Below are 13,525 nucleotides of genomic sequence, written 5' to 3' on the forward strand. Positions count from 1 at the left end.
TGTCCCTTGGTCCTACTACGAGGATTAATGGCCTTAAGTATGCACCTACCCATTCACATGATCGATTGTACTTTCCTTAGCTAACCATACCAATTGTATTTGTCTGTAAGCATTTATAATCGTTTGAAACATGTACTTCACCCCCGAAGTTATAAAACTGAAAACAATTAAGAGAAAAGGGGGGCATGAACTCACAGTTTTGCGTTCCTTGTATCCGATGTAACTCAAAGCTTCCTCTAGAACGCACGACTACCTACATGCGTACTACGGTCCATTAGACGAGCGGGTCGTGCCTTGACTTAGTAATGACTAGTGTCTTTGAGTTATGTTCCAAGGTGTCTTCATTAATATTCCAAGTGTTAATTATTTGTTAAAATAATTAATATATTAACTTAACACTTCTCACGTATCTAAACATGGATAACCTTCCCAAGGATGGGTATATTCGTATTTGTATAACTTGCCATGTATTGGCGTCGTAATCCGGTGTGGATTTATACATACGAGGATACGTATCTTCTTGTAATAGTTAAGTATTCTTATATTTAATTTTGTGTTAAACTTTCCGGAATATTATTTCTAATAAAGGTCCACTAATATATATATATATATTTCCCAATATATATATATCTATTTTAGAATTTTGCTTAGAAAAATTACTTATAATCTTTCGTTTTAGCAAAAATATTTGTAGTTCCAAAATAATATATTTTCAAGTCTCATTTAGAAAATATTTATAAACTCATTCTATCCAATAATGTATTTCGAGTGTACTCAGGAAAAATATATATCTTTTCCAAAAATTTTATATTTTCTAAAAATTACAAGAAATATTTTACTTCCCAAAATAATATATTTTCTCCTTGTCAAAAATATGATAGAACTTTGTAATACTTGTGGAAATCATATTTCCATTCACTTAGTGTCCAAAATATTACTACCAAAATATTCTTATGAATAATATTTCTGGAATATTTGCAAGTTATATTCCTTTGTTTGGTTTTACCGGTATTTTGTGTAACCTTGTGTATTCATATTCTTAGGATTTTGGTAATATTTTGGATTGTAAATTCTTGGTATTTGTTAAGTTATATTATTTCAAATCCTAAAATAATATAACTAATACACAAAGTATTCAAATAATCACAAACATGTGTCTTCTAAATATATACCTTTCAAATACATATTTAGTTATTTTTATTTACAAAAACCAACCTTCAATATTTGTATTTTTGTTACAAAAATTATGGCAAAGTTTATATTGAAAACCATAGTTAAAATACACTTGTAAATATTTGTTAGAAAATATTTTTCTAAGTGTTTATATTTTTAGAAAATTTTGCCATAGTTTCCCCTAAAAATGGAGGTGTCCATGCTACTAAAGCATATCCTTTTCTTTTTAAAATCATCACAAACAATCAACGACTTAACCAACACTTCCCAAGTGACAAAACAATGCTATTTACATAACAACATGAACTTGAACTTTTATAAAAACTCGTAGTAACTTACTAGTGTTTTTAGTAAGCCTAGTTACCCTTAAAAATATGATTATTTATTTAATAACATCATTCTTGAAGATTTTAGATCTTTACAACTTGTATGATGGTTTTTCAAAAATTTATCTTCTTGTATTTTTCTTGTTAACCATGTACTTTTATACTTATTTCACCACTAGAAACATGATTAGTTTCTTTCAAAACAATGGTTTAGTAAATATTGTGTGTAACTTTAGTTTCTTGAGAAAACTAGTTTTGAAATCATCCAAGTTTATGACTAGTAACATGTTACATACTTCATCATTCAAAAAATCATTTTCATTCTTTAAGTTCATGAAAAAGCATAAAGTATGATGATCTTGGTCTTTCACAAGATCACCATCTTAACTTACTAGATTATGTGTTAAATCACAATCTAGTAGGTCTCATATGATGTCTAACATCACTAACACAAATCATCAACCATCAAGAAGCAAAACAGCACTTAACAATACGTATCCTTATGATTTCTGATAGTTTTGTGCTTATGTTCATGTTTCATGATTATGTTCTTTAGTGTTCTTCATAATAATCAACATGAATCTTCTTTTAACCACTAATATAAGATGAACAATGGAGTGTATGAAGTTCTTACCACTAGCTCAAGGCTAGGGATGATTCAAGTGAGGATAATGATGTATTGCAAAATACATCTTTTATTCGTGTATAGTTTGTATAATTTTTCAGTATTTATAGTTTAGTTTTATTTAGAATTACGTGCTATTGATCAATATTCGATTTTCCAGGTTTTGATACATAAAGGTGATGAAAAGGAGAAAAACGAGCTACATTGCTGAACATTAAGTCTCGGAACCTGTTGGAACAAGTGTTAAAATTATTTTAGAAAAGTTGGAAGTTGGAGCTAGAAGTTTAAGGCAACATTCTGTGGAAATTAGATCGTCGCGTAGCGCTACGAAGGAGGGATAGTTGGTCGCGCTACGCCACCAACAAGGAACAAAAATCTGGTGATAAGGTTCGTCGCGTAGCGCCACGAAAAAGGAGCAGTTGGTCGCGCTACGCCACCAACCTAAGAAATCTGATAATGTAGTTCGTCGCGTAGCGCGACGAAAAATGTGCAGTTGGTCGCGCTACGCGACGGGTTGAAGCGTGGATCTTGATGGGTTTTTGCTAGGGTTTGGTATATAAGCATAATTTAATCATTATTAAAGATAGTTACGAACCAAGAAACCCTAGGGACGAATTTCGGAGCAGATTTTGAGCTTTTCGGAGTATTTTGGCTAACAGGAATCATCCGGTTGAAGCTTGGATCGTGAGAGTGAAGATCTTTTGGGTTTTATCTCCCGATTTTCCTTATTTTCGCGTTTTCAATACTTTATGATGAATTCTTGTTTTGAACTTGTTTTGGTTGTTTTGAACATCATGTTTCTTGGCTAGACTTTTGATACTACCTAGATTTGATGAAGGTTTAATTTATGTTTGGATCTTTTAACGGTTTATATTGAATTGATTATGGATTGACTTTGAAAGTAAAGTGTTCTAGATTTTCTGATTTGGTGCGTGTGCGTATTTACTTTTGATTGTGGATTGTTTGCTGTTTCACATAGATTTTAGTGACGGTCTTTATCACATAATAGATCTGTGTTGATTATTTGCATCCTTGCGGGTTCGGGTAATTTTTGGGTAAATCGGCCGATAGCCTTAGAAACAGTAATTAAAATACAATTAGAAGTAAATATTCTGCTTAACTTGTCGCTGAGAGGCTCGGGTTAGTTATTAGGTCGCGGTGCAATATATAGCTAAATTTAGATTTTGAGAGAAGTCGAAATAAGTTCCCTAATTGCAGTTGTGTCTAGTAAACCAAATCAGAACCTAGAATTGCCTTAGATTGTCGCGCTGAGAGGTAGATAGTCGTATTAGGGCACTTTTAGAGTCGTTAGAGGACTGAGAGGAAATCTAACAGTCGGTAATCATAAGAGCCTTGTAGGGTTTCCTAGGTTTCTTCCTGAGAAGGGTCGGGAAGTCTTAGCATTGAAATACCTTAAGGTTTAGTACTTTACGATCCCGGCTCCATACAATAATAAAACCGTTAGAAGTCCATTCGTAGTTAAACTGGATTCAAGTCTAGGTAGCCCTTAATCTCATCTGAAACAAAACCTTAGCTTTCGTTCGTATCTTAATTTAATTTCAATTTAATCACAATTTTAGGATTTTAGTAAAACCCCCCCCAAACACATCATCTGTTTAGTCGTGTCAGTGTTTAGTCTAAGTTTAGTCGTTAACGTAATTCATTAGAGTCCTTGTGGGTTCGACATCCGGACTTACTTTTCTGTGCTAGAGTCGACCGGTACACTTGCCGGTGAGTAGTTTAGTCAGGTTAAAGAGTCTAGATTTTTATTACTTGAGTCTTAATTTAGGGTAATTTTAGTTTAATTAGTTGAACTACTTTTTCCACATCAAGTTTTTGGCGCCGTTGCCGGGGACTCTTGGCAATTGCGTTAACTGCTTTGTTTGGATTTCAACTGATATCGTTACATGCTTTTTGTGTGTTTGTGAGTCGTAGGAGTCCAAGTAGTTTTAGTGTCTTTTTCGTATTTCCTTGAGTCTTTTATTGGAGTTGACTTACTTGTTTTATTCTTGGTTTTGCAGTTCATGCCCCACACGCGTTCGCAGGGACCAGTGAAGCCACCAATTGACAAGTCTTCCTTCTCCACACCAATCCCTCAGGTTCGAAAACCCCCAACTTCATCTTCAGCCCTTTCTGACTCTACACTTCCATCTAAACCACCGAACTACGACTTCACCCCGAAGTCATCACCCCATAATTCCCCACCACCCTCCCGTCACCCTAGTCCACCACCAGTTCACCAAATGGCCGAAAACCAAACTGTCCACCAGCGTTCCACCGCGGGTTTTACCGCAAACTCACCCATCACCCTCCCTGAAATCACCAATGATAAGTCTTGGCAAATTCCTTCATACATCATGACTGCCATTAACAACTCTTGTCAGTTTCACGGTCGTGATGATGAAGACGCGCCAGCACATATCAACCGTCTCACCCGTCTGTGTAGCACCTTCGGCATCGAAGGTGTGAATCTTGATGCCCGCTATCTCCAAGTCTTCCCCTTTTCGCTTGCTGGCCGCGCAGCCACCTGGCTTGATTCGCAGCCGGCAGGTACTTACACCACTTGGGCTGGACTTAGAGATGCCTTCCTTGCTAAGTATTTCCCACCTGCGAAGGCCTCCCGCCTTCGAGATCAGATCCATTCCTTCAGAATGGAGCCTGACGAACCTTATCACTTAGCATGGGAGAGGTTTCAAACATTGCTCTCGCGTTGTTCCCAACATGGACTGTCGGATTGGGCCTTAGTAGAAAAATTTTATAATGGTCTTACCCCTGAGTGCAAGGCCCGATTCGACACATCCGCAGGAGGCCACCTAATGGGAAAGAAAACTGTGGCTGACTGCAACGACCTCTTTGAGAGCTTCGCTCATGCTGATATAGATCATAGTGCTACCGGCAGGAATTCCAATCCTGTGATTACCTCCTCATCTTCTCGAGGAGTGAATCAAGTTGTTTCAGACTCAAAGGTAATATCTCAGCTTGACTATATCACCAAAGAGTTGCTAGAAATTAAGAAGAAGGTAGATAGATACGAGGTTTGTAGAGGGGGACATGACACCATAGATTGCCCAACCATCACCCTAGAGCAGGTCGAGTATTTAGCAGGTCAAAATAGGGGTCCAACTAACCCGTTCAACAATAGTAACTCTAATTGGCGTGCTAACAATTATCGCTCCTCAGGTAACCCCCCTGGTTTTCCGTCAGGTCAATACCAAAGTAGGGGGCCAGGTTTTTATTCTAGTGGGGGGTCGGGTCAAACAGGTCAATTTGCTAGTTCAGGTTCAGGGGGGCAGTTCAGAGGTGAGGGGTCAAACCAAGAGGTTCAACCTAAGAGTGAGGGGTCGGGTGGTACTTTGTCTAGGATAGAGGACCTTCTTTCCCAATTATTGGTTAAGGATCAGGCTACCCAACGTACCTTAGAGGACCATGCTACGCTCCTAAAGAATAATCATTCAAGCTTCTTAGACCTTCAAAGGCAAGTTGGGGATATTGCAAGCCAGTTGCAAGAACGACCTCCCGGTCAATTTTCGGGCAACACAAGGCCCAACCCATCTGGCTCTTTGAAGGCAATTTCGACCCGTAGTGGTAGGACCTTAGGAGAGGTAGTGGGACCCGAGAGTGTTGAGATAGAAGATGAGGACCCCGTAGATGAGGAGATTGAAATGGAGGCGCCCGGTAAAGTGCAACCTAGGTTAATCCCAGAAAGTACCGCACACACCGGGGGGCCTTCGAGTGAGAAAAGTGTAGGAAAGAAACCCATTCAAGTTGTCCCATCACCCAATGTTGATATTTCCCGTGCTCCGTTTCCTTCCCGCCTTAAAAATCAAACCTATTCCAAAGAGTACGGGAAATTTTTAGAGATCTTTAAGCAGCTTAGGATCAACCTTCCTTTTATAGAAGCTCTTCAATCAATGCCGAAATATGCAAAATTCCTAAAAGACCTTCTAAAACGCAAGGATAGGTTAGGAGAGGTTTCTAACATCCCCCTTAGTGGAGGATGTTCTGCCGTAGTGTTGAATAAGGTTCCGGAAAAATTGACGGATCCGGGCCTTTTTACTATCCCGTGCTTGTTTGGGAGTGATACCGAGTGTAGGGCCCTAGCCGATCTAGGAGCGAGTATAAACCTTATGCCATATTCATTGTATGAGAGGTTAGGTCTAGGAGAGTTGTCACCTACACGCATGTCTTTGTCGCTAGCCGATAGGTCCGTTAAGTATCCACGAGGCATTATTGAAAACCTTCTAGTCAAAGTGGATAAGTTCGTCTTCCCCGTAGACTTTGTCGTTCTTGATATGGAAGCCGACGAAAAGGTTCCCATCATTCTAGGACGCCCATTCTTGTGTACCGCCAAGGCCATCATCGATGTCTTTGACGGGAAAATCACACTTCAAGTCGGCGAGGAGAGGGTCACTTTCGAGATAGCACGCTCCATGGAACACCCTAGTGGTTCCGACGATCTTAGTAGTCCTTGTCATTCGGTCTATTTCATAGAGTCTTTCTTATCTTGTGTTGACCATTGCTTTGACTATATTAGTGGAGCCGACCTAGTTGAGAGTAGGATAGAGGAGGTAGTTGAGGAGGTAGAGGCGGTCGTGAGTGAGAGTGAAGAGGTAGACGAGGACGAGTGGGTCCCCGAAGTGCTAGAATTGAGTGAAATTAAGAGTGAGAGTGAGAGTACACCTATAGAGAAGCCCGCCCCTTTAGAACTCAAAGTCCTCCCATCCCACTTAGAGTACGCTTTCCTAGGTGAGGGGTCCGAGTTTCCCGTCATTATTTCGTCTAAGTTAGAGGAGGGAGAGAAGGGTAGGTTATTAGAGGTGTTGAGAGTGAATAGGGAGGCCATTGCATGGCGTCTTTCGGATATCAAGGGCATAAGCCCCGCCTATTGTACCCACCGGATACTCATGGAAGATGACTATAAGCCGGTGGTGCAACCTCAAAGGCGCCTAAATCCGAACATGCAAGAGGTTGTTAAGAAAGAGGTTCTTAAGTTGTTAGATGCCGGGGTGATCTACCCCATTTCCGATTCACCATGGGTTAGCCCGACCCAAGTCGTCCCAAAAAAAGGTGGGATGACGGTGATCATGAACGAAAAGAATGAGTTAATCCCTTCCCGTACCGTTACCGGTTGGCGTGTATGCATAGACTATCGAAAGTTAAACGACGCCACCCGGAAAGACCACTTCCCCTTACCATTCATTGACCAAATGTTGGAGCGTCTAGCGGGTCAACAATTCTATTGTTTTCTCGATGGATTTTTGGGTTATTTTCAGATCCCCATCGCCCCGGAGGATCAAGATAAAACGACATTCACATGCCCTTACGGCACTTATGCGTATCGCCGCATGCCTTTCGAGTTATGCAACGCTCCGGCAACTTTCCAAAGATGCATGGTTGCCATATTCCAAGACATGCTTGAGACTTCCATGGAGGTTTTCATGGATGACTTCTCGGTTTATGGCACCAATTTTGAACAATGTCTCTCAAATCTTGATAGGATGCTTAAGAGGTGCATAGAGACAAATCTTATGTTGAATTGGGAGAAGTGTCACTTTATGGTGACGGAGGGGATAGTGTTAGGACACAAGGTGTCGAGAGAGGGCATAGAGGTGGATAGGGCCAAGATAGATACCATAAGTAGATTGCCTCCACCTACTAGTGTTAAGTCCGTTAGGAGCTTTCTAGGTCATGCGGGCTTTTATAGGCGTTTTATAAAAGATTTTTCCAAAATCACACGCCCGATGACTAGGCTTTTAGAGAAGGATGTACCTTTCGTCTTCGACGAGGAGTGCATCAAGGCGTTCGACTTCTTGAAAGAAAAACTTGTTAGTGCCCCGATACTTGTTACGCCCAATTGGAGCTTACCTTTCGAGCTCATGTGTGACGCAAGCGATTATGCCGTAGGTGCGGTCCTAGGTCAAAGAGTCGATAAACACTTTCATCCGATCTACTACGCGAGCAAAACTCTAAACGATGCTCAAGAGAACTATACCACGACGGAAAAGGAACTCTTAGCCGTAGTGTTTGCGTTTGATAAGTTTCGCTCATATCTCGTGCTTTCTAAAACCACCGTGTTCACCGACCATTCCGCTTTGCGATTTCTGTTTCAAAAGAAAGACGCAAAACCGCGTCTTATTAGATGGATTCTTTTGCTCTCCGAGTTCGATATAGAAATTAAGGATAAAAAGGGAGCGGAAAACGTGGCCGCCGACCACTTGTCACGATTAGAGGATCCAATGAGAGAGGAGGTTCGTGAGGATTCCATAGGAGATACCTTTCCCCACGAAACCATAGATTTTGTTAGTGCCGAGGTAGAGGGTTTGCCATGGTTCTCGGATTTGGCAAACTATTTAGCAACCGGAGATCTTGTGAGGGGTATGTCCTACCAACAAAAGAAAAAGCTTCTTAGGGAGGCTAGGAAGTATATTTGGGACGACCCTTACCTCTTTAGGATAGGTGGGGATAGAGTGCTTAGGAGATGCGTTTCAAAGGAGGATGGTTTAGACATCCTTAGACATGTGTACGAGGGTTTAACGGGAGGCTATCACGGGGCGAATGTGACGGCACAAAAGGTATTTGATAGTGGGTTTTATTGGCCAACGGTAGTTAAGGATGCCGTAGAGTTTGTTAGGACTTGTGACCGTTGCCAACGTACCAGCAACATCTCATCCAAGGATGAAATGCCTCAAAATCCCATCCAAGTCTTGGAAATCTTTGACGTATGGGGCATTGACTTCATGGGACCTTTCCCATCTTCAAGTGGGAATAGGTACATCCTCGTGGCCATTGACTACGTTTCGAAGTGGGTCGAAGCTCAAGCTTTGCCCACCAATGATGCCCGAGTGGTGGTGAGATTCCTTAAGAAGTTGTTCACGCGTTTCGGAGTCCCTAAAGCTATCATAAGTGACCGTGGCACGCATTTTTGCAATTCCGCCATGGAAAAGGCACTTGCACGCTACGGTGTCACTCATCGTCTTTCCACCGCATACCACCCGCAAACTAGTGGCCAAGTAGAGAATGCTAACCGAGGGTGAAGAGAATCTTAGAGAAAACGGTAGGAAAAAGTAGAAAGGATTGGTCGGAAAAGCTCGACGACGCTTTGTGGGCATTCCGTACCGCCTATAAGACATCGTTAGGAACAACACCCTTTATGATTGTGTATGGCAAAGCTTGCCATCTTCCGGTAGAGTTAGAGCATAGGGCGTTGTGGGCATTAAAAACCGTCAACCTTGACCTTATCGAAGCCGCAAGAAGGAGGTTCTTTCAAATTCATGAGTTGGAAGCTTTAAGGGATGCTGCCTATGAACGTTCTTGGAATATTAAGGAGAAAACCAAGGCATTGCATGATAGGAGGTTGCGAGGTTTGAAGGATTTTAAGGTAGGTGACAAAGTACTTTTGTTCAATTCACGTTTGAAATTAATAGCAGGGAAATTGAAATCGAGATGGAGTGGTCCGTATGTGGTGAAAGAAGTATTCCCATACGGCACGGTTGAATTATACGATGAGGTTGACAAAGGAGTGTGGAAGGTAAACGGTCATCGTTTAAAACATTACTTGGGAGGTCCAATTGATGCTACCGAGGAGGAAGAAATTCCGCTCGAGGACCCACCAACCTTCACCGAGCAGTGAGAACAAGAAGTTTCATGTGTAGAGTATGTACAGTTTGTAATTTCGTTATTTTTCATGTTTTTCGTGTTTGTGTTTTGTGTTTGTAAGTGATATTGCAGGATACGTACCTTTGAGGAGCTGAAAACGCGAAGAAAAAGTCATTCCAGGTATGTCCTATACTTAGAAAAATTTTGGGATGGTTTGGGGAAGGTTGGGAAAGACTTAGAAAAATTTTCTAAGGCAAAATCTTGGAAATTCACGAAACATTCTGCCAAAAAACACCCGTCGCGTAGCGCGACCAAAAGGGTGAAGGTGGTGGCGCTACGCCACCATTGAGGGTCATTAAACAACCCTTATGAACCCTTTTGAACCCTCAAAACCCCTTCTGAACCCTCTCATTCCTTTTGAACCCCCTTTTTAACCACTGGTGAACCCCCTCCATAAACGTAATCCCTTATGTCCCAAACACCCAAAAAAAAACCTTTCTTCTCCCTTTACCCTCGCCGCCGAAACCCCTCACCACCATACCTTCACCATCGTTCACCCTCGCCGACATCTCCGTTCACCTTCCGCCTCTGCCAATCAAGACAACCCCACATCCACCGTCCGCCGCAAACCACCCTCCGCCGTCCACCGTTCACCACCGGACATCAACCCGCATCCACCAACCTCCACTTCGCCGCTGCAAACTTCACAACCTTCCTCCACCTCCGTTCAACCTTCACCGCCGCCGACCTTACACCACTGTTTCGCTTTCATCACTTACTCACTGCGACGGTACGAATCGGGACTTCCATAGCGAGAAAAAAAAATCTCATCTTTTTCTTCTGATTTTCGGCAATTCAGGTATGTTCTTGTTTATTTTCTTTGTTACTTGTAGAGTTAAGTCAGTTCGTGCGTCTTCGAGTCAGTGTGTCGGGTCATTAGTCCAGTCAGTCGAGTTTTGTTGTGAATTAGTTGTGTGTTTGCGAGTTAGTGCAGGTCAGATATGAATTTTTGCTTGAGTCCATATGTTGAGTGTTTAATCAATTTGGTTGTTTGGGGGCGACTTCGGATCAGTCGCGCGGGTCGTAGAGTTAGTTAGTCAAAACGTGGAGTGGTTTTCAAGTTAAAGGGTCATGCCTAGTGTCTTGTGTGTGTATGTCCAGTGTTTTGTGGTCACTTTCGGGTAGTTAGTTGAGTCTTGTATGTCCCTAGACGTCAAGTTGCTCGATTTAAATGTATGGATTCATTGGTTCACGCTTGACTTTTGGGATTGGTTTTGGGTAGTCGGGTTGGTGGTGGAAATTGTTTGTTTTAAATTTGAAAGGTCGGTTTGATATTTTGACTTGAAGAATCGATTGTCGCGCTTTGGAACTAGATTTTTGTTTTCAAATGAAACCTCCTTTCATTAGGCGGAATCATTAGACACTTAAATGTATTTTCAAAACAACTAAAAAGTAATCATTTTCACGCGAGACTTCGACTTCAATGTCATAATTCGGCACTTTGGCTCTTAATTGGGACAATTAAAAGTGCCGATGGGGGGTAGTGTACATTGCGTCTAGTTAAATGTTTCGCGTCTTTTTAGCATAGTTTTAGCGTAGTTTAGTAGTTTTTCGTCTTGTTCAGGTTTACTTGCACGTACAAGTGGTTTAAACTCACCCGTACTCAATCTCCATTCGGGCGAGTTTAACCACCACTTAGCAATTGTAAAAAGTAGCCCGCTCGTTTTAGATCTAGCCGCGAATGAAATGCTATACGACTAGTATTTATGAAAAAAAAAATTAAAAAAATTAAAAAATATAAAAAATACAAAAAATAGTTGTTATTTACTGACTGTCTGCTTGTTTTGTCTTGAATTTATCTGTTTTGCAGGCATGGCTAGTAGTTCTCGTCGAGGAAAGGGTAGGAAGACCGGAGCGGGTCAGTCAGCACCGCAACAGGATAACTTTATTCCGGATCAGAAAATGCACAGAGATGATCACCCGATTCTGAACAAAGTTATAACTTTATTCCGGATCAGAAAATGCACAGAGATGATCACCCGATTCTGAAGTTTGAGGAAGATACACCCGAATATGATAGGTTTGAAAAGCTGAAGGATACTGAGCTACTCCAACACCGGGTTATTAATTGGAGTTGGTTGAGAGAGATAGGTGCAGAACAGGAAGTGAGGGACCTGTTAGGTGAGAGATTGATTGATGCAATGAACTGCATAGAGCCTCAGTATGAAGAGTTAGTTTGGGAGTTTCACAGTACGTGGTTACACAGGGAAGGACAGTTTGAACAGGGCACGGCTGTGTCGTTTAGTTTTGGAAGGAAAGTGTACGAGATGAATATGGCACGATTTGCCATAGTTTCGGGGCTATATACTGAAGAGGAGGTAAAGAGGCCGGAGTTCACTACTTGGTTGAGGGGTGCATATAAGAAAAAAAGGGTTTGTAGTGTTGGTAAAACTGAGGTGCAGGCGTTCTGGAAAACGATTTCTGATCGTGCATTTGGGAAAACGAATCTGATCACATCGGTTCGTAATCCGGTGTATAGGTATGTGCTGAAGATCTTATCTACTACACTCGTGGGTCGGAAATCGGGAGAAAATAAGGCGAATTTGATCGAGTTGTTTATTCTGATGTGTAGAGTGCAGAGAAGGGAATTTAATCTGGCTGCTGTTTTAGCAGATTCGTTCAGTAGAGGTCGCCGAGGGGGTATTCGAGCTGGGTTGGATATGGGCCCTTATATCACCAGGATTGCAACAAATTTGGGAGTGTTTGATATTTATCGTCCCGAATTTCTACATCAGGGGCCCTCGACAGCGATGTTTGAATTGTTAGACCTGCAGAAGGCAGGTATAGTGACATGGACGAAACCCTACGGTTGGAGGCCGATTCAAGAAGGTCCACATGTTCCGCAGCAGTCACAGGCACCACCAGCTGAGGGTGCCAGTATTCAGACTGAGCCTACACAGGTGCAGCAGCCATCACAGGTACATGAGCGGTCAGTGCCTGCGTCACAGAGGAGACATCCTCTACCTGAGCCTCTTACTTTGGAGTCATTCTCTGGCTATGTGGAGCAGAGATTTGACAGGCTGGAGCAGTTGATTGAGGCACTTCAGAGGAGTCAGTCGAAGCAGGAGGATGTTCTTCGCTATATGATGACCGTTCAGAGCATGAGGATTCCGGATTTCTTTCGGCCAGGTCATGCCGGTGTTGGTGCACCGGCTGATCCGGATCCGCCATTTCAGGTATTTGAGGCGAGCAGTCATGACTCCGGTAGTGAGCAGGAGGAGGAGTAGTGTGGGGATGGCTTGAGGATGCAGAGCAGCAGCTGACGTTTATATCTTTTGCTGTTTATTTTTTATTTTGTGCTGTTTTGATCCTCGCTTTTTGGTTTGTACTGATATAACATACGTTAAACCCCCAGGTTGGTTAGGGATGGTTGGGTTGGATGCTTATGTTGGAACTGGTAAACTATTGATATTTTGATATATATATGATGGTATGTTTGGTATTTTGTTTGATTCAGATAGGTTGAGTATGTTAGCCGCTTTCGTTCGCGTGTCCGAGGTTGAGTTGTTTGCTGAGCGCGTTTCGAATTGGAGGGCTTATGTGGAAATGACTGGCACTTTGACAGTCTCACATATCAGCTAAGTCGTTTCCCTTTTGTTGTTGTTGTATTTTTATTTTTATTTCATCGTCTAGTTTTTTAGTTAGTTCGTTATTTATTTAGTAGTTTTAGGTAGTGTCGAGTCGTGTTTTCGTTCTTGCATTAGGGACAATGCAATCTCTAAGTGTGGGGATGGGAATACATGTA

The 13,525-nt window shown here is 41.8% G+C and overlaps 1 protein-coding gene across 1 annotated transcript; it reads left to right on the forward strand.

The window, feature by feature from the left end:
- The first annotated feature begins 9,274 nt into the window (after nt 1–9,274).
- On the forward strand, nt 9,275–9,754 carry LOC118492126. Its single transcript, XM_035989918.1, has one exon. The coding sequence runs from the start codon at nt 9,275–9,277 to the stop codon at nt 9,752–9,754; it is 480 nt and encodes a 159-aa protein (XP_035845811.1).
- Nucleotides 9,755–13,525: the final 3,771 nt, after the last annotated feature.

Source organism: Helianthus annuus, chromosome 5 (genome assembly GCF_002127325.2).
Source record: "Helianthus annuus cultivar XRQ/B chromosome 5, HanXRQr2.0-SUNRISE, whole genome shotgun sequence".
NCBI classification, from domain to species: domain Eukaryota; kingdom Viridiplantae; phylum Streptophyta; class Magnoliopsida; order Asterales; family Asteraceae; genus Helianthus; species Helianthus annuus.